This window comes from Quercus robur, chromosome 7 (assembly GCF_932294415.1).
Source record: "Quercus robur chromosome 7, dhQueRobu3.1, whole genome shotgun sequence".
Taxonomy (NCBI): domain Eukaryota; kingdom Viridiplantae; phylum Streptophyta; class Magnoliopsida; order Fagales; family Fagaceae; genus Quercus; species Quercus robur.
Genome location: NC_065540.1, coordinates 42,916,900 through 42,936,933, shown reverse-complemented (window position 1 = coordinate 42,936,933; position 20,034 = coordinate 42,916,900). Strand labels below are relative to the sequence as shown.

The window sequence follows — 20,034 nt, the reverse complement described above, 5'->3', positions numbered from 1 at the left end:
GCAAATCGTGAGCACAAACTTATCTAGATATAGATCCCAAAATTTATAGGTATTATTAGACAATGCAACAAGTAAGCTGTAGAAAGAAGATTTCAGAATTTGTTTGGTTCGATTGATCGAAAGACAGGCTCAACAGATCGAAATACATATCTGCAGAATTTTAAGTTCGGCCTAATAGCAATTCAAGCTAAAAAAGGATTAGGGTTTCAGATCTACTTCTTCTACTATATAAAGGAAACTCTAAACATGTTTTTAAAAGGCTTTTAAGAGAAAGAAGAGTGCACCTTCTTTGCATCTAGGGTTTTGTACCCAAAAATCTCTCTCATATCTTCTACCAGTGTTATTCCTTGAAGAATCTCAAGATCCGGTGTTGTAGAAGTTGTTGCCTTCTCTAGTCATCAAATGTACTGATGATCTAAACCTTCAAAGGTGGTCTTGGAGTCACAAACAGGAGAGTTGGTGTTTTTTTATTACAAGTGTGGGTGCTTATGTTGCAAAGGCCAAGGAAAGAAGTAGTCCATGGACTCGGAGCTATCATAGGGTCGTGGTAGTAAGTTCTACGTGTAGTAGCAATAAGATGTTAGTGGTCTAAGTCTTATTGTAAACTTCAAGATCTTTCTAGTGGATTTACTTTTTATCTTAAGGATAATTAAATTAAATCCTCTCCAGGTTTTTTACCGGTTTGGTTTTCCTAAGTCATCATATTGTTGTGTTATTTATTTTCCACTGCTTTACATGATATAACTTTATTGTTTTAATCTCGATCTGAATAATAAACCTAAGTATTCACTTGGTTAATTAATTAGGTTAAACAGTCTAGTTTACAGGAATCTAAAACCTAACAATAATAATAATAAAATCACCACCACAACCATAAGTACATTAAAGAATATATATATATATATATATATATTGGAGGGAAACTCATGGAAATAATTTTATTTTAGGTGAAATTTTATTACCGAGAGTCTGTAAAGTTTAAAATACTCTTTTAATTGAGATTCTATTACTAACCGTGATTGCTTTATTAAAAGTGATCACTTAAGGGTCATGACATTCAACAGGTTAGTATCTCTTGGTGTATTCATAACATTCAATATTCAAATTAATCCCCTCTTCTCATTATAACTATTGAATTACCAAAAAAGTATTAACTCAAATCATAAATAAATTTGTCCTGATTCCGTTGTAACCTTCAACTCCAGGGTTCTATCCCCCGCAATTACCCAACAACAAAAAATATATATATATATATATCATAAATAAATTTTATTTAAAATCTATGTTAATTTCTCTAACACAAGCTTATGCCTATTATGTGACTTATTATTTTAAATCTAAATATCTTCTAAAGCTAAAATCTTTTAAGGGAGTAATGATACCACCAATTTCAGTATGAAAGACTAACAAACTAACATGATAATAAAAGCACATTTCAACAACAAAATAAATAAGTACTTTTTTTAGGCAGAAATAAGTACTTAAATTAGCTTTTATAATTAGTGATATATCATCTATTTTTTAATAGATATGATAAAGTTTGAACTTATAGTGTCCGTACAAGCTAAAATACAAATGATTTTTTTATATAGGCCAGATTTGAACCATTTGAACACAGTTTTCTTATTTGTTGCAAAAGATTTTAAAAGTTAAGCTAATTGAAACCCACTAATTTATGAAATTCATGTAATGAAATTTATAGTAGTTATAGTATTACTCAAACTTTTTAAAACAAATATAAAAGAAAATCTTAGGTTGTCCATTTATGGATTTCAAACTTGATGGTATATATCTCAAATGAAAATTCAAACATTTGCAATATAATTTTTTGTGCCTAGAGAGAAGAGTATCTATTGTGATTTACTTTAATTTCAAAGCTAAATCATAGAATATGGGAATAATTGGGATAAAATTATATATTAAATTTTATTACACATTAATTAATCATTTTTATACCAAAAACAAGAAATCAGGTATATTTACCCCGTACTTATTTTATACTTCCATGCAAACAAAAAATTAAAATAACCAAACTAAGAGCCCGTTTGGATTGAGGGGGGAAAGAGAGGGAGTGAAGGGGAGTAGAGTAGAATAGAGTTAGCTAAAAAATGCTAATTTTGAGCCATTTTTACTCTACTCTATTCTCCCCCCTCTCCCCCTCAATCTAAACAGACCATAAATGAGATAACCAACATTACTATGCATGAAATAAAATCTTAATGGCTAAACGGAATTTCTTCATTTCAAGTAAAACGAGGATCTTGTTTAGAACTTTGGTGCAAAACTCGTGATGTACTTCCATGTGTCTTTTATTAGGAAACAGAGGAAGCATAATAGAATTTAATGTATTTAAGCTAAGGAACAGTGTACCAAGTTTGTACAAAACTGAGAGCAAGTGCCAATAAAGCGCCAAGAAAAGCCAGGATTGTCCAGGGGTTGCTGAAATGGTCGTGAATGGCTTGAGATATCCAGCTCTTCACCTTGTTCTTGTAATACTTCTGAATTCTAGATCTAACATCGCTATATATTTTGTTGTTATGTACCAAATCGGTGCCTATCTCATTGAAGAGTTGAGTCACTTCTTGGTCACTGCCAAGGAGGTTGTAGAGTATCCCAGCTTTCCTTAGCTCCTTAACATCGTTGGCTTCATCAATGAGAGAATCGAGGAATGATATGTATGAGGGGACACCATAATCATTTTTGAAATCTGGACACATCTCGTAGGCTATCAAATTGAAGAACTTGGGCCCAGTTGAGTCATCTACTATAATTGGAGGAAGCCAAAGAAATCCAAAACAAAGCAATGTACTAAAAAAATGTCTCTCACACTCAAGCTACTATATGTACTACGTTTCAAATAGATACCTACTGCTTGAAGCTCCTGAATGTCGCGATATAATTGCCATTTAAGGTCGTTTTGAGTCTCTAGGTCGATTAAATAATCCATTTATCCATCATGATTAGCCAAGAGACGTGTCCTTAGTTTGTCGAGAAGATGGATGTGCATGTGCTCGGGCTCTCTAATATCCAGTGATATTGATTGATCTTGTGAATTCTTCTCTAAGTTACGGGCCTTACGGCTGTCTCGTTGTTGCTGTTCCGATGCTCTGCTGCCAGAGTTTCGTTGATAACCAATTTAGCCAACAAGTTGAATGCTGATCCTTTGGTACCATGACGAACCTTTCAATGAATTTATCAATCGAATCCTCCAGCTGCTTTTTCATCTTGCTCAAGCTCATCAACCATTCCAGGAGAGAATATGGAAGCTGATTCTCCAGCAAAATCAAATCGTGATGTCCAAAGGCTACACTGTCATCTTTTATACTCAAATCTTTGAACTTGTCCATGGTACTAGCGCAGTGTATGAATTGTAGTATTGCACAGCTGTCCACGAACAGAAACCAAGCCAGCGCCTCATCATTGTAGTCCAACGTCACCTCCTCCTCGTAGCAATCCCTCAGTTTCTTGATGTTATCCTGAATCTTCTTGTGTACTTCTTCCATACTCTTCCCACTGTTTTGGATGAACTCAGATGTCAATACAACCTTGTGCTTCTCTCCTAGTTGGTATTTTGGCTTACCATGATGATGGATTGGACCGAGTGATATCACTCGTTCAAAATCCTTGTCATTTTGCAGCAAGAATATAACCTTCTCTATCTTTGGCATTGGAGATTTATTCTTCACATTTTTCCCTGCCTCCGTTACCATTTCAAACCTTTCCGACAAGGTAGTCTGGGTTGAAATGATCTGTATTGGGACCTCCCCAGTGATGCGTCTGCTTGAGTCACCAACTTCTCTTCCGACAGCCTTCCTTGAATGGAGCTCCGTGGAAAAGACATGCTCCATTAAAGCCAGTGCAAGTTTGCACCCAAGAAGGCAATTGAAATTTGTAAGTTTGTTGTCCTAGTATTTGCAGTAATTTATACTGGATAGTACTAGGAAACTCTAACTGGCAAACTTAGGATTGTTACTCTTATTCAAATGGTATGTAAGTTGGGGGACATAATATAGAAACTTTTCGAAAGCAACTATATGACTTTGACAAACATAACAAGCTTGGAATATACAAGACACGTCCAACAGGAAAAATGTATATTTTTTGTGTGACTTTATTTTTAGATTGGATAGGATTTGGAGTAGAACATTAATTAGTTTTTTTTTTTTTTTAATTTATTTTTATTTTTTAATGTATATACTTAATTAACTTTTCACTTCTTTGAATCTGACTTTTTATTTGCTCGTGATCTCAAGATTTAATCCAACATGACATTTGATTATGGTTGAATTTTCAATTATTTATGATGCTATTTAGTTAGTTAGTTATTTTTTTTTAGATGTACTAGCAAAGGAAGTTTTGAATTTTTATTAGTTTTGCTTGTTACTTTATTGATATTTATGTATGGTAATTATTAGAGACCATTATGTACTATGAGACTAGTCTTCATATTGAACAAAGAGGGTATCTAACACCTTTACATCTCATTATTTAACCTCAAAACTTAAATTGATCGAGTAATGTAGATTAATGATTGTTTGAAAAACACTTAAGAGGCAAAGTGATCTATTTGGATTCCCTATATTGAAACTAGGAAATTAGGTCTTTTAATATTTATTTTATAGATTGGAATAATGTTTCTTGTAACATATTTTTTATTTATGTTTTCTCGATTTTTTCCATATTAAGTAAATCAAGTGAGGACTCCATATAAATCTAGAGAGAGAGAGAGATGTTTGAAATGGTTTGGCCATATGCAAAGGAGAAATGTCCATGCAGTAGCGAGGAGGTGTACGACTTGATTGTAGTTGATAGAACAAACAAAAGATAAAGTAATACCTAAAATAATATTAGTAAAAATAGTGAAGGACATGTCAATTCAAGAGGTAATAAAGAGTATTATTTTTGAAAGATAGAATGACATAAAATAATATATGTGGCCAGCCTTGTTTAGTATATTGAAAATGATAAAATTTGGTTCCAAACATACTTGAAGCTATTTTTTCCAACCTATTATATGGCTATTATAAGACTAGTCATACGTATAATTTAAATAAGTCACATGACTCATTAAAAAAGTCATATAATTAAAACTACACATAAATGATCGTTTAATAGACACATAATAGATTGAAATAAGATAGCTCTAAACATGCCTAATTTCAAGGAAGCCTTTACTTTTTTTTTTTTTTTTTTTTTTTTTTTTTGAGAAAACAAGAAGCCTTTACTTTTGTAATTTTTTTATTTATTCTTTTATATTATAATCCTATACTTTTCTTTTGTAATTCTAGGTTATACAATGATTGCTATTATTAATATACCAAGTCGTGGATCATCTTTTCCATGAAAAGACAATATATATATATATATATATATATATATATAAAGAGAGTGGTGGGAGCATTTGAATGGTTTGGTTTACAAAAAAAAAAAAAGAAGCCCCCGTTCATCCCAAAAAAAAAAAAAAAAAGAATAGTTTAATAAACCTTTAAATCAAATAAGAGAGTGATTGCCTTAGAGATTATATAGACTTTTTTTTTCCCTTAATTTTGTTTCTTATTGTAAATTTTGTTTTTACATTTGCTAAAGTTTTTAACCATTTGTGGTTTTAAAGATTTCATTGGAACCACCGTAATGTTTTTTTGCACTCTGGGAGACAATTTGATCATTTATAATAAGTAATAACAATGACAATTTTAAGAATTACACTTTGGAGATGGGTGATGACAGATAAATTTTATTCTAAGAAAGATTATTATTTAGAATAACGAAGATAAATAATTTCACCATAATTTTGTACATGTCTATGAAACTATACAATGTTTGTACTCATATTTAAAAGAAAGATTTTTATTTTTTTATTTTTTAATCTTAAGAAATTGTAATTATATATATGACTTACTATATATATATATATATATATATATGAGTTTTGTTTTGACTGATGTATAAATGCTATAACTGGTTCCCAAATAAAAATTCTTGGATTTGCCCTTGTATGTATAATGTTCGATTTTAGTTGGTAAATTCTAGGACAATGCAACTCTCAAATGAGGTTGTAATGCATTCTGATGTAGAACATAATTTATTATTTAATTATTGTAATTTATTAGTTTTGGTATTTAATTTGTAGTTTTCATTATTTTAGGTTTAGGGCATTTATTTCCTTGTTTTTAGGTGATTTTAATGTTTTTTAGGTCAAATTTGGGTCCTGTTATGATTAGTTATTAATTAGGAGTTATTTTATAATATATTTTCTTGTCTGTCAAGTTTTATGGAGCCTTTAAATAGGCCTCCAAGTCTGCGAACGTATTTTAGATTATTGATATTAATAAAAATTCAAACTTTTGTCTATTATTTCTCTAGTGGATTCCAAAACCCTTTCTCCTTGTGGATTCAAGGATCCTTATGAATTTAAGGAATCCCTCATGGATTCGAGGTTATTTTCCGAAGCAAACGTGTTTTGTTTCTTATTTTCTAAAAGTAGATGTGTTCTGCTTCTTGACATGTTCGCATTCCACATCAGTTGGTATTAAAGCCTTGACTTATCCTGGTTTGATGGCTAACGTATGAGACAGTGGCAATTCCGGTGATAGAAAACTTAGCAAGTATTACATGACATACAGCTAGCACTCACAATATCTTTGCTTGGATGCCGTCGTTGGAGTGTGGAAACAATAAGGATAACTGTCACGGAGACTTAACTCTCAAGCAACCTATTGGTAAACAAATTTCATATAGGCCTTATAAAAGAATTGTAAGTTTTAATGATTATTTTTATAAAGAAGATTTTCTTGATTGGTTACTTGATCTAGATGATTTATTTGACTATGAGAATATTTGTGATGAGAGAAAATTTGAACTTGCTCTATATAAACTTAGAGAGTATACCTTATGTTGGTGGGAATGAATGCAGTTTGATAGACTCATACGAGGTAAAAACAAAATTTGTTCATGGCCAAGGATGAAAAAGATGCTTGCTATTAGGTTTTATCCTTTGGATTGTGATGAACTTTTGTCATATAAGAAACAAGATTATTATTGGCCAAGAAGTTCACACTTAAATTATTTTAAAGAGACATGTATTCCACCATTAAGAGAAGAATTACATGTTGGAGAAAATACTTTTCTTGAAGAATATGTAGAATTCAAAGAAGAAAATATAGAGATTTTTTAGGAAATTAATGAAGGCCTTGTTATAGAAGAGAAACCTAAAATCAAGATTGTGGAGGAGATTAATGAAAACCCTATTATAGAGAAAGATCTTGAGGTCAAGATAGTAGAGACCATTAAAGAAGAAATTATAAAGGACATTGTCAACGATCTTGATGAAATCAAGTTATATGATTGCAATGTTCAAGCCCCTATTATTTTGGTGGGAGACACCGAAACAAAGTTTATTGATTTTATTGGGGTTGATAGATTTTATTCAATTATCAGTTTTAATTTGGTAAATTTCAACAATTGTATGAAGACTAAGGAAAAGAAACTCAAGTTGATTTGTTTATTCCATTGATGAGTTGTAAGTATGGAAAGAACATCAAGGGGCTTAAGCATTCGAAGTATTTGTTTATTTGGAGCGGAAGATTTTAGATTTCAAAGATGAACTTGAAGACGAGTTTGTTTCAAGTGGAGGGGTCTGATGTAGGACACAATTTACTATTTAATTACTGTAATTTATTAATTTTGGTATTTAATTTGTAATTTTTGTTATTTTAGGTTTAAGGCATTTATTTCCTTGTTTTTAGGTGATTTTAATGTTTTTTAGATCAAATTTGAGTCCTGTTACGGTTAAGTATTATTTAGGGGTTATTTTAGAATATATTTTCTTGTCTGTCAAGAAACCTCTCGTGGATTCGATATTATTTTCAGAAACAAACGTATTTTGTTTTTTGTGTTCTGCTTCCTAATGCTTTTACATCCCACATTTGAGATCATTTGTATAAGAAGTAGCTTAAGAGAAGTAGTGTTTTAAGGTTTCTTTTATCGCCCTTAATCACCTCAAATATTTTATGTAACTAGCTCACCGACTTGTTCCACCCACGCACGATTTACTACATATTGTACATTGCAAGAATGTCCTGTTATTGGTCACTAATTTTGTGCATATGTGTTCAGATTCTAATGAGCTTGAATTTACTAACTCTTGTGAACTTGAATTAAGTGATTAAATTTTTTTTTTTCCCAATAAAAAAGAAGTGAGTAATTTTTGTTTAGAGAAGAGGTGTACATGTCTAGTTGCAAGAGTATATGTTGTTGATCATATTATAGTTTGTTGCATCTAGATCACTTAAGAGGGTTTTGAACTCCAGTAGCATCATTTCTGTAATTTTCATTCGCTCTTCAATAGCTTTTCGATTGATCGAACTTGTTTGCCAAAATTTCTAATTTTCCGATCGATTTTTTAATCAATCGAACTTTTCTTCGATTGTGTCTCGAACTCTCGATCGATCGAACTTTTTCATAGGAGTTTTTTTTGGACTTTCAGCTTTCTCGACCGACCCTTAATTGAACTTCAACAGATCGAAATCAATTTCGATTGATGTCCAACTGACCTTCAATCGATCAAAAGTTGGGATTTTAAATATTTTTATTAGTTTTCCCGATCATTTGTGTTCTTTTTCTCAAACAGTTTCTAGACTCGCTCTCGATTCTCTCATACTAAAATTCCAAAATCACTCAATTCATCAAGCCTCCTTATTTTATTGACCTCTCATACTCACGCATGTATTATGAACAAAATCTTGAATGGCGGCCTTGTTGCTTTCATACTGGTTCATATTGGCAGTGTGTTCTGCCCTTCGAGTAGTTTTCACTATTGCACACAAATTGTTTGTTAGAATGCCACACACAAGTTCATATTGCATAAATCATTGTGTGCGCTTCGTGTACTCTAGCTTAGGGCATGCACTATGATCATACAAGGTTATTAATGAGCATATTGCATAGCCTTATATGACATGTACTCATTCCTTTGTTTTGCCTTCGTCATTTTCTTTTAGATTATTCATTATGGCACCTAGAGGATCTCTACCTTTTGATTCTCATCTATTTTGTGATCATTCTAATGCTAGTGAAAGTGAAGATGTAGCCATCAAGGACTTCTTCCATGGTTGTAGGCTGTCACTTCGAAACACATAACCCTTGTGTCCTCTCCTTCTCTTTCCTATTGCTTCTTCTCTACAATCTCTGCAATTTTCTATTTCATTCACAATAGTTAACACTCACCCAATACCCAAACTGCCCTCCTTGATAGATGGGATGAGATCCCAGGCCTCTTGCGCAATGACAAGAGAATGTAGCAACAAGTTGATACAGAGTTCACAAAAGCTACTGCAACTGCCCCATGCATGTAGAAAAGAGAGGACAGAGATATTTGAGTCTATTTCCACCTTTTGCTTTACAAGATTAAATCATAATATAGGCGACGTATTGGATCAAGTATTCATCTCAAACTTAATTACAACATTTAACACAATTTGCCCACAAAATCTTAGGCATAATTATTTCCATTTCACACACAGTACATCGATTTGGAACGCACACTCTGACTTATTTCATACATTCACGAATACATCAAGACCAAATTTAAAAATTTAAAAAAAAAAAAAAATTACACAGTATGTGGCCTTCGGATGATGACCCATGTGAAAACAAAACATAACCAATGTTGAATTCTTTGAAAACATAACTAGCGTTGAATTCTTATTGAAGTGTTTATTTGGCAACCACCGACTGAAAGGCATGGAAACCATGTACTTTAGCTAGCTAGACACTTGGAAAGAGAAAGCAAATCAATAAAACTTTACCTTTTGAAAGGTTTGTGTTAAATTCTTGCGTTAAGTCATCTCATGGTCCTGACCAGGAAGACTTGACAGCATACCAAGTCTGAGCGGCAGTTAGACCAAGTCCTAGTAATACACCACAGAAAGCAAGAAATGTCCAAGGACTGCTGAAATGGTCGTGGATGAATTGAGCCATCCATGTTGTACATTTGCAGTCATAGAATTCCTGAATCTGCAACTTGACATTCAGATATATATAGGGGTTAGGCACCAAGTCGGTGCCTATCTTATTGAAGAGCTGAGCCACTTCTTCATCACTGCCAAGGAGGTTGTGGAGTATCCGTGCTTTCCTTAGCATCTTAACATCGCTGGCTTCATCGATCAGTGAATCAAGAAAAGATATGTAAGACGTGATCCCGAAATCATTTTCAAAATCCAGACACATTTCGTAGGCTATCAAGTTCAAGAACTTCGGCCTCGTTGAGTCATCCACAATAATTGGTGGAAGATAAAGGTGCCCAAAGTGAAGGATTTGTTTACTAAAACGTATGTTACGCAAGCAACTATTGTCACTACGTTTCAAACGGATACCTGCTGCTTTAAGCTCCTGAATGTTGCGATAGGATTGCCAATCTTGGACTGCTTTTCCCTTCAGAATCATAGAAGATTTCAGTGGTGCTTTACCCAAGAGTTTTGTCCTCAGATGATCGAGAAGATGGACGGGCTCTTCATCCATTGATATTATTTGTTCTTTTAGCTTCTCCTCTGAACAAAATGTATTGCCTCTCTTGCCTTTTGTTTGTCGCTGCTTCAATTGCTGGTCATCTGGTACCATACAGTGGTGTGCAACATATGTTTCAATTGATACCCTCAACTCCTTTTCCATCTTACTCAAGCCCATCAACCATTTGAGAAGACGATAAGGAAGTTGGTTCTCCAGCAAGAACAAATCCTGTTGTCCGAATGTAACACTGTCAGTTTTTATGTTCAACCGTTTGAACTGGTCATTAGTAGCGCAGTATATGTATTGTAGTATTGCACAACCATCTACGAACAACAGCCAAGCGAGGGCCTCATCATCATATTTTTTGGTCACCTCCTCCTCGAAGCATTCCCTCAGTTCCTTGATGTTCTCCTCAATCTTGTTGTATAAATCTTTTACCTCCTTGCCGCTACCATTGACGAATTCATATGTCAGCAAAAGCTTGTACTTTTCTCCTAGCTTGTACTTTTCTTTACCATGATGGATGGGACCAAGTGATACCACCCTTGGCTCATAGTACTTCTTAAAATCCTCTTGATCTCGCAGCAAGAATATAACCTTTTGCATCTTTGGAGATGGAGAGTGATTCTTTGCATTTTCTCCTGCCTTCTTTACAGTTTCAAACCTTGCCTCCAGGGTACTAGTTTCTATTGAAATGCTGTGCACTTGGGCCTCGTCAGTGGCACCTTTACTTGTTTCGCAAGCTTTTCTTGTGACAGCGTTACTCAAACAGGACTCCATGGAAACAGAATGCATAACGAGTTTGCTGCAAAGAAGGCAATTGAATTTTGGAACTTAGCTGTGCTTGTATATTTACAGTCATTTATAGTACGGGGAAACTTAAGCTTGAGAAATTTAGGACTTATGCTCTTAGTCGATTATTTAATTACTTGGGGACTAAATGTGCCGAGTGTTATGAAGCAGCTACATTTTATGACTTGATAGGCATCGCAAGTATGGAATATATTCATCTACAAGATATGTGGAAAAAATATAGAAGAAAGTGAAAGTAGCTGATGGATTTTATTACATGGCACACTTTTTGAATAAACTATGAATTATGACTAGCTTTCTGTTCTTATCCATCGAACAGGAATTAGTTTCATGGAATTCTTTGTTTTTTATACTAGCTTTATGCTATCTGCTAATTATCGGATCATCTTTGCCCAAATTTAAAAAAAAAAAAAAAGAAAAAAAAAATGTTAATTGTCACACAAGAAAAAGTGGGCTCCTTCAGACTTTATTACATAACAAGTTTGATATGATCCCCTTCGTGATTAACCTAGCATTTCCTTCCAACTTTATTTACATAACAAGTTTGATACGATTTCCTTCTTGTGTGTGTATATATATAAAGAATACAAATCTTCTGTACCACATTTTGTGTTTCACTTTATGTTTCATTAATCACAACTTGTTATAATTTTATTTTTTTCTCATTTTAAACTTTGCCTATTTTATAAAGAAAATTAAACAAATACATGATAAGTTGTGATTAGTAGAATATAAAAAATGGTACAAAGGATTTGTATTCATATATAAACACACACATGTATGCAATTTAGATACCTTGCTTGATATAAAGATGAAACGAAAACGCTAGGTTATCAAAAAAAAAAAAAAAAAAAAAAAGATTTCAAAGGAAGTTTATCATATCTATTGTATAGCGTTAAGGTTTATGATTAATAATATCATTGATTAGCATTTTAGAGTTAAGAATTTGGTATTTACGCTATTCGGAAATTTTTAGCAATAGGATCTTGACTCTTGAGCATGTCTTTACGTTATGCTTCTCCAGTCCCGAGTTAGTCTATTAAACAACCATACTTTTGTGAAAGAACTATATTTTGACTTTATCCCAACATCAAGCTTGGAATATTTAGATATAGAATCACGGAGTACGGGGTGTATATGTATAGCATATAATTTTGGATAGATGCTATTCCTTGTATATCCATTGATGAATGTAAAACAATCCAGTTATAATAAATGAACATGATATTTTAATTTAGACTTATCACACGGGTTTTATTCCGCTTTGAATGTTCCTCGCATTTGAGGTCAAAGTTCTTGAAGTTCCTGGAAGCTTCAGGGCTTGATTCCAGCAAAGTTTCTGTACTTCTAAGTGCTTCTAAATTTTCTTTGATGCTGCTTGTGCTCTGGATATCTTGGTGTATAGATATGCCTTAGGAAAGTTTCTATTTATAAGAGTTTGAGGATAGGTAAGCGACACAAAGCAAAGTTTGATTGGTGACACGTGTCACAGTCTAATTGGAGGGGCTTTAAGACTTTTTCTCCAAGACACGTGGCATCTTTTGATTGGCTGAAATGTTTTGATTTTCAAGATGACACGTGTCAGCACCCGATTGGACTGCCTGTATCATTGCTTACACATGTTGGGCTGCTTACGTCATTGCTTACATGCGCCGATGTGTGATTGGTTTTTGCATGCATTTTATGTCCCTATTTCAATGACACTTGGCAAATTTTTGTTGGTTTCTAAATAGTGATAGCAAAACCTAGTAGTAGTACGTGGCGCTTTGTAAATATTGGCCGTACATTGTGGACTTTATAGTATGATGCGTCAGCTTGTGATAGGTAGGGAATTTTCCTTCATTATAGTATCTTGTAACATATTTTTTATTTATTTATTTATTTATTTTGTCCATAATAAGTAAATCAGGCGAGGACTCCATATAAATCTAATGATCTTGAGAGAGAGAGAGAGAGAGACCACTCTTGCTAACTAGGGCTCTCTTTCTCTCTCTTTCTTGTTTGCTCTCTATTCTGTCTAGGATTTCAATCAACCATGCGGTGCCTAGCATATATGTGAAACTCATTGGGAGCCCAATATATGCGGTGTCTAGCATCCAATGAACATTAGATGAGGGCATGTTGACTTTGATCTACGTTATTTCACAGCATCAAGGTCAACACACATGGGTTTGCAAAAACCGCTTGAGCTTACACACAAGCTCTATCTTTATGGACTGTGGATGTTATACACAAAATTCTTTAATTATTGAACTACATTTTTTTTTTCCAATTTAGAGTGAGAACTATAATTAAAAAAAAAAAAAAAAAAAGGTATATAGAGTTCTTCTTTTAGCTATAAATGGACAACTTTTCCAAGAAAAAAGGGTATGAGAATTAGTTTATATACTAGTCACTAACCTGTGCTATGCACAGGAACCTACCTATTTGTGAGGTAGACTAAAATAATTTTATAAAAAATTTAAGAAAATACATCATTGCATGATTTGCTCTTATATGACTTCAATTAGTGTTACAATTTGATAAAGAAATCATTGCTTGAACGTGCAATGACTTAGAAATTATTGAAACAAAACAAAATATATATGACTAAACAATAGAGAAATATAAAAGAAAGATGGATTACATTCAAAAAAATAATTTCAATTATTGCAAGCTTTTTTATCTTGTAAAAAAAGGCTAAAAGGAGTTTAGTGGTTCATGTACAAAAATTACTTTTTAAAAAATACATGAAAAACCATAAAATAATTTTTTTTTAATATAATAGAGGAGAAGAAAATAACATAAGAAAAGCTCATACCTCTATTCGGCTTTAAAAAAAAAAAAATATATTGGGGTTTGCTTTGCTTTTAGAGTTCATAATTAACCTCGCAAATTTGGAGATAAATTATCAATGTTTGAATTTGAGTTTAAGTTGAACTTGTTAGAGAGATAAAGTTTCACTCATTGGTAAGTTTGAATTAAACAAAAATAATTATGTTTAAAAAAAACAGATAATAATGAGTTTGAGTTTGAGTTAGACTTGTTAGAGAGATAGAATTTCACTCATTGTTAAGTTTGGACTAAACAAAAATAATTTTATTTAAATTAAATGATAATTTTATTTAAACATTGTGCTGACGTAGAAAATTGTGAGAGTTTCAAAGACTTTGGTTATATATATATATATATATCAATATGATCGTATAAATATGACATTCATGGGACCATCTCTTCCACTTGGGGGCATTATACGATTTCCTTAGTACTCAAATGGAAGAGCCTGTTCATATATCAAGGAATCAATTTTACATACTTTTGTGTAGTTGAAACTTGTTTTATTATTCCGGTTTGATGAAGCAACGCATAAGCACAAACCAAACCATTTTTTTTTTCACCTTTTACTAAAGCAAGCATGGCATGGGATACACAAATTTCAAATTGAACGCACTTTCCCTATATATTAATGTGGGTTATACCTTCATGTTTAAGCAGCAAGATTGGTATCTAGTGTAGCTCACTTTAGTGAAGTTTTGCTATGATAAGAACCTAGAACGTAGTTCGCATCAACATTTTCTATGATAAATTGTCCTTCAAACAAAATATGAACGTATGTGATACACGTGAAAGAGTCTTTATCTGCTCAGTAAGTTTGGTATAAACTGTTGAGATAAAATTGTTTATATTTTTGCATCAAGCCTAGTATCAAACATTACTCTATGCTATGGTTTCATTGTACTAATGTACTTAATTAGTCACGGTTATCTTTTACCAAAAAGATTTAGAAGAATGGTATGTCAATCATGTTACAAGGTGTTCAGTTCGTATAATGTTATATTCTTGGGATCTTAGATTCATGGAATTTCCAATGGATAACACTAGGAATTTTGGCCATGACCATTTATAGCAAAGAGAGAGAAAGAGGAGGGTTCTAGCATGTAAGGCTGGTTGTTTGAGAGGAAATAGGAATTTGATCAGTCTTCTACAATGACTCTATTGATTGCCAGGGGCGGCGCTATGTATGGTTCAGGGTGAACTTGAGAATTTTTATTTTATTTTATTTTATTTTATTTATACCTTAAAAAAATGAATTCTAAATTAAAATGGGTTGTTGACCACCCTAGAAAAAAAAAATTGCCCACCATTAAAAAAAAAAAAAAAAAATTGAACACCTTAAACAAACATTTGAGCCCATTAAAAATAAAATTTGACTTTCTCCAAAATTTTGGTCTATTAAAGATTGAACTAAAAAATTGCGAAAAATGCTATATTCACAATATTTTTACAACAAATCCTGAGTAGTAGGTTGTTACCGGTGAACAAAAAAACAATTCCAGTGATATGTAAACTAAAACCAATAACAATTGCGAACTAAAATTTGTTGTGAAAATTTTGTGGAAATAAAATATCTCAAATATTTTCCAAACAAATAAATTAGCCTTAAAGATCAAATCAAATGTTTGATTGTGATATTTTAAATTATTTTTCAAAAGACGTATTTTTGAATTGCGATTTTTATATATATAAAAATAAATATTTTTCAATAGCTTGTTGGTTAGTGCTTGCTTTAGTCTTTTGCTAAATTTATTGGATTTGTGTGATACATCTTGTACATACGCATATGCACTAATATAATGTTCCAATACTTTACTAAACATGATTAATGTAACAATTTAATGCCCAAGTTGAATATTTTGAATGAACTTATAGTTTACCAATTTTGTAACTATTTAATGCCTAATGTATCTTCTTTCACTTGAATAATCTTCTTTCAAATCTTAAGCTATAAGAAAATGTCTCATATTTTCATCCTAATGATAAGGAGAAAGTAAATAGAGCATATTTATAAAGATGTTCTTGTCAATCTCTTAACCATGATTTCCCTAAAAAAGAAATTAGTGGAGCATTGCATTGATTTAATCTTTATTAGTTTAAAGAATGCAAAATATTGGTTGGAACGTATCATAAAAAATGATGATGCATTTTGTTTATACTGTTACTTATTTAGGCACAATTTTGGTAATTGAATGGGCGATCAGTGGTTTAATAATTACTTGGTTATGTGTATTGAAAAAGATGTAACCGATAGCATTAATATTAAAGCTATCATACAACAATTTTAAATATGAAAAACACGTAGAAGGAAATTGTAGAAGGAAATTTTAAAAATTTATGTATTTGAGATTCTTTTATGTTAATATATTCAAGTTTTATTTTTATTAAATTTTGTTTAATTTAAGTTTCTTAATGACCACCTTGAAAAAAATTCCTAGAACCGCCACTATTGATTGCTACCAAGGATTTAGATTTGGAGCCATGGCTTGAGAGGGAAAGACTAAGGTTTGTAATTAAAAATTTATGAGTAAAGTTAATTTTCTCAATTGAAAAAAATAATCACATTTTCATAAATAGATAATATAAGATTACCACAACTTAATAAGGTGATGACATTACTATAATGTGAAATATTTAGTAATCTTAAATTATCGAAATACTATGTACAAAGTAACAAACTAAATTATGTAATCTGAAATTATGATAGTCTGAACTTAATATGATGAACATTATGATAAACTAAACACCCTCTAAGAGTTACATGTGATACATGAAAGATTAATTGCTACCATGGCAAATGAGATTTTTTCCCTACAAAAGTAAGGTATGTAAACTAATATGAAAAAAAAAAATCTTTCAACAGGTAACTAAGATGGAAACCAGATGGAAACCAAGGGTTATGGCGTATTGGCAAACTCTAGAACGAGCAGTAAAACTCTAATGTCTTGGGTTCGAACAGGCATACGTGCATTCACTTCCTTGGGGCCATTGGACTGGGGGAACTTAATTGCCTCTTGAATTACCCAAGTTGCACTTGCGAAAAACTCCTCATCAAGGGCCTGTGCACCCCTAGGATTAGTCAAGACACAATCTTGGACACCTGGTGCCAATAAAATAAAAATAAAAATTCGAAACATAGGAAGTCAAATTATGTCCAAAGTTATCAATGAATTAAGGACTTCAATGTTTAATTTAAAATTTTTCTAAAGGTAATAAAATTTTTAAGAAAATTCTGATGATACTACAAATGTTAGTACAAAAGGCTTTTAAATAGATATGACGATAGATATGTTTGATACAAGGAATACTACATTCAACTCCATGAGAAAATCATTGTCTCCAAAGGAATGTCATAAAAGTGTAATTCAACCATTTGTTTATTATATTGGTGTAGTAGTAACAACTTTGTGTCAGAACTCGCTACATAGCTAATTGTGATTGGCAAATGTGTGTCCTCACATGGCCCACTAACACACTTTACCAATCACAACTCATCATGTGGCGAATTGTAACACAAAATTATGCCCAATTATGTAGTACTAGCATAATTCCTCATTTACACTCTTTTTTAAGAAAAATATAAAAGTCAAGCAGAGTCTAAACTTGTCAATTTATGGATTTTAAACTTGCTGACACCACAGAAGAAATTTCAAACATTTGCAATATATATAATACGTTGCACGCAAAGGGAAGTGTGTGTCTATAATGATTTTCTTTAATTGCAAAATTAAATCATAAAATAAGCTTATTTTGGGAAAAAAAAATGTTGTTTATTTTTTTTCTTTCATCAAGCCTAGGTATCAAACATAAGTACAATAACTACAATTCTTCTAGAAAACCTAGCTATGTTCTACATGAACAGTAGGTTAGCATGCATGAAGAAAAAAATAATAATAATAACAATAACAGTAACAAAGTCTTACCTACTAGAGAAATGAAAAGAACATAACTAGCTGGGAAAAGACAAATAAATTAAATAAGATCCTGATTGAACTAGGAAAAGGATTCTAACTCCACTAAAAAAGAGAAATAAAATCTTAATTCAACTAAGAAAGGATAAACAACATAAAATATCAAAAAACATTTTAATTCCCCTCAATCAATTTGCTTAAGTATCAATGTGCTATATTTTCCCGAAAAAGTTAGAGCAATGTTGCTTCATTCATGCCTCAAACAGTTCAAGTTAAATGTCATACCTAAGAGATTAATTGCTACCCATTGAAGGAAAGTTTTTTTCTCCCTACAATAGTGAATTATTTGAACTAATTTTTAACAAATGTTTTTCACAAGTAACTACTGTTTGAACTTTTATACTCCCAACTCTTTTTTCATTATTTCAGTTAAAAATAAGTGAGTCTGTACGTGTGTGTAAAGTGGGTGTTGGTGTGTTGCTCCTTAGCTAAATGAAAGGCGTTCATTATACAAGCAAAACACGGGGCATCCACTAGTTAAGAACAAAAGGACAGTGCAAGGGTATTACGACAATGTAAACGTGCCCAATAAATTTAGACACAGTAAATCCAGCGACCATTAAACACAATTAAGGGAAATACAGAATAACTTTAATAGCCAACGAATAATTGAAAAAACAATCATGTTTTTTTACTTTCTAATAACCATTTACTGCATAAATCAGCAGGTTGTAAGAAAATGTTGAAAATTTGTTTGTAAGTATAACATTTTTTCATGTTTTTATTAATGACAACAATCATATATTAGGTGCAGAATTCATATTCCAATCTTGAGCTAGCAGTGTCTGGTATTCATTTTGGATTGGCTACTTGGGAGGGTAGACAGTGAAGTAAGTCTGCACAAAACTTAACACAATGACAGAGGTTGCAATGATTAAACCGATAGCAGCCCATGGATTGGTAAAATATTTGTGAATGATTTCAGCCATCCAGGTCTTCATCTTATTGCTTACGTAGTGCTTTTCAATGCCATCTCTAACCACTTGGTAAATCTCTGTATTCTCTGTCGAGTATGTGGCAATCTCCTTAAACATTTTAAGCACCTCCTCATCACTGCCTAGATCGTCAATGAGAATACGCTTTGACCTCAGCTCTTTCATATCTTCAGCATTGTCAATGAGTGAATTCAGGAAGCTGATGTAAGTTGTAACTGCTAAATCATTATAAGGAGCAGAAAACAATTCAAAGGCTATCAAGTTTGTATAGAATATTTGTGATTGATAATAAAGGTATGTAGGAGGAAGTGTAAGCATTCCATATACGTAGCGTGATTTGAAATCAACATCTCGAAGAGAAACGTATTTGCTTGGCTTGAAGTGGATCACCCTAGCTTTAAGTTCAGTAACTGAACGGAATGATTCCTTGAGTTTATTAGCTAAACGGAATGATTCAAGATAATCAGTCAAATCTTGATGGTACCTTCTCCAGTTGCTTTTCCATATATTAGAAAAACGAGAACATTGATCATTTTGAAAACCACATCTGGATATTTCTCTTTGTAGAAGATCAAGGAGATGAACCGGTGGCTGCTCATTCTCATCTCCAGCTTCCTCTTTGTCATACCCAATCCACAATTTTCCGGAAAACCCCATTTTAAGGAATTTCTTTATTATTCTTAACCCTTCATTTTCTTGGTATTTAAAGCTCAGCAAAACTTGCAGAAGAGTGAAAGGAAGTTAGTTCTCCAGCAAAAACATGTCCGGAAATATAAATCCTGATGTCAAGAAGCCTAGATGACCACATATCATTCTCAAGTTCTCCTCCCTCATATGTACCAAGGTTTCAATCATATATAGACAGAATCCTGAAGCATCATCATTGCAAATTTCTCATCATCATATTGGTCCGTTGAACCAATAACATAACAGCTTCTAGCATAGGCATTCGCTTCAAGTACCTTACTGAAAAAAGTCCTCAATAGATTTGCCTG

At 32.3% G+C, this 20,034-nt stretch overlaps 2 protein-coding genes and 1 pseudogene across 2 annotated transcripts; all 3 read right to left on the bottom strand.

The window, feature by feature from the left end:
• Nucleotides 1-2,354: 2,354 nt before the first annotated feature.
• Nucleotides 2,355-3,848, bottom strand: LOC126691443 (UPF0481 protein At3g47200-like; annotated as a pseudogene).
• Nucleotides 3,849-9,426: 5,578 nt separating this feature from the next.
• On the bottom strand, nucleotides 9,427-11,445 carry LOC126693521 (UPF0481 protein At3g47200-like). Its single transcript, XM_050389501.1, has one exon. The coding sequence runs from the start codon at nucleotides 11,299-11,301 to the stop codon at nucleotides 9,847-9,849; it is 1,455 nt and encodes a 484-aa protein (XP_050245458.1). The 5' UTR covers nucleotides 11,302-11,445; the 3' UTR covers nucleotides 9,427-9,846.
• Nucleotides 11,446-18,910: 7,465 nt separating this feature from the next.
• LOC126691442 (uncharacterized) lies at nucleotides 18,911-19,696 on the bottom strand. Its single transcript, XM_050386490.1, has one exon. The coding sequence runs from the start codon at nucleotides 19,694-19,696 to the stop codon at nucleotides 18,911-18,913; it is 786 nt and encodes a 261-aa protein (XP_050242447.1).
• Between the last annotated feature and the right edge of the window lie 338 nt (nucleotides 19,697-20,034).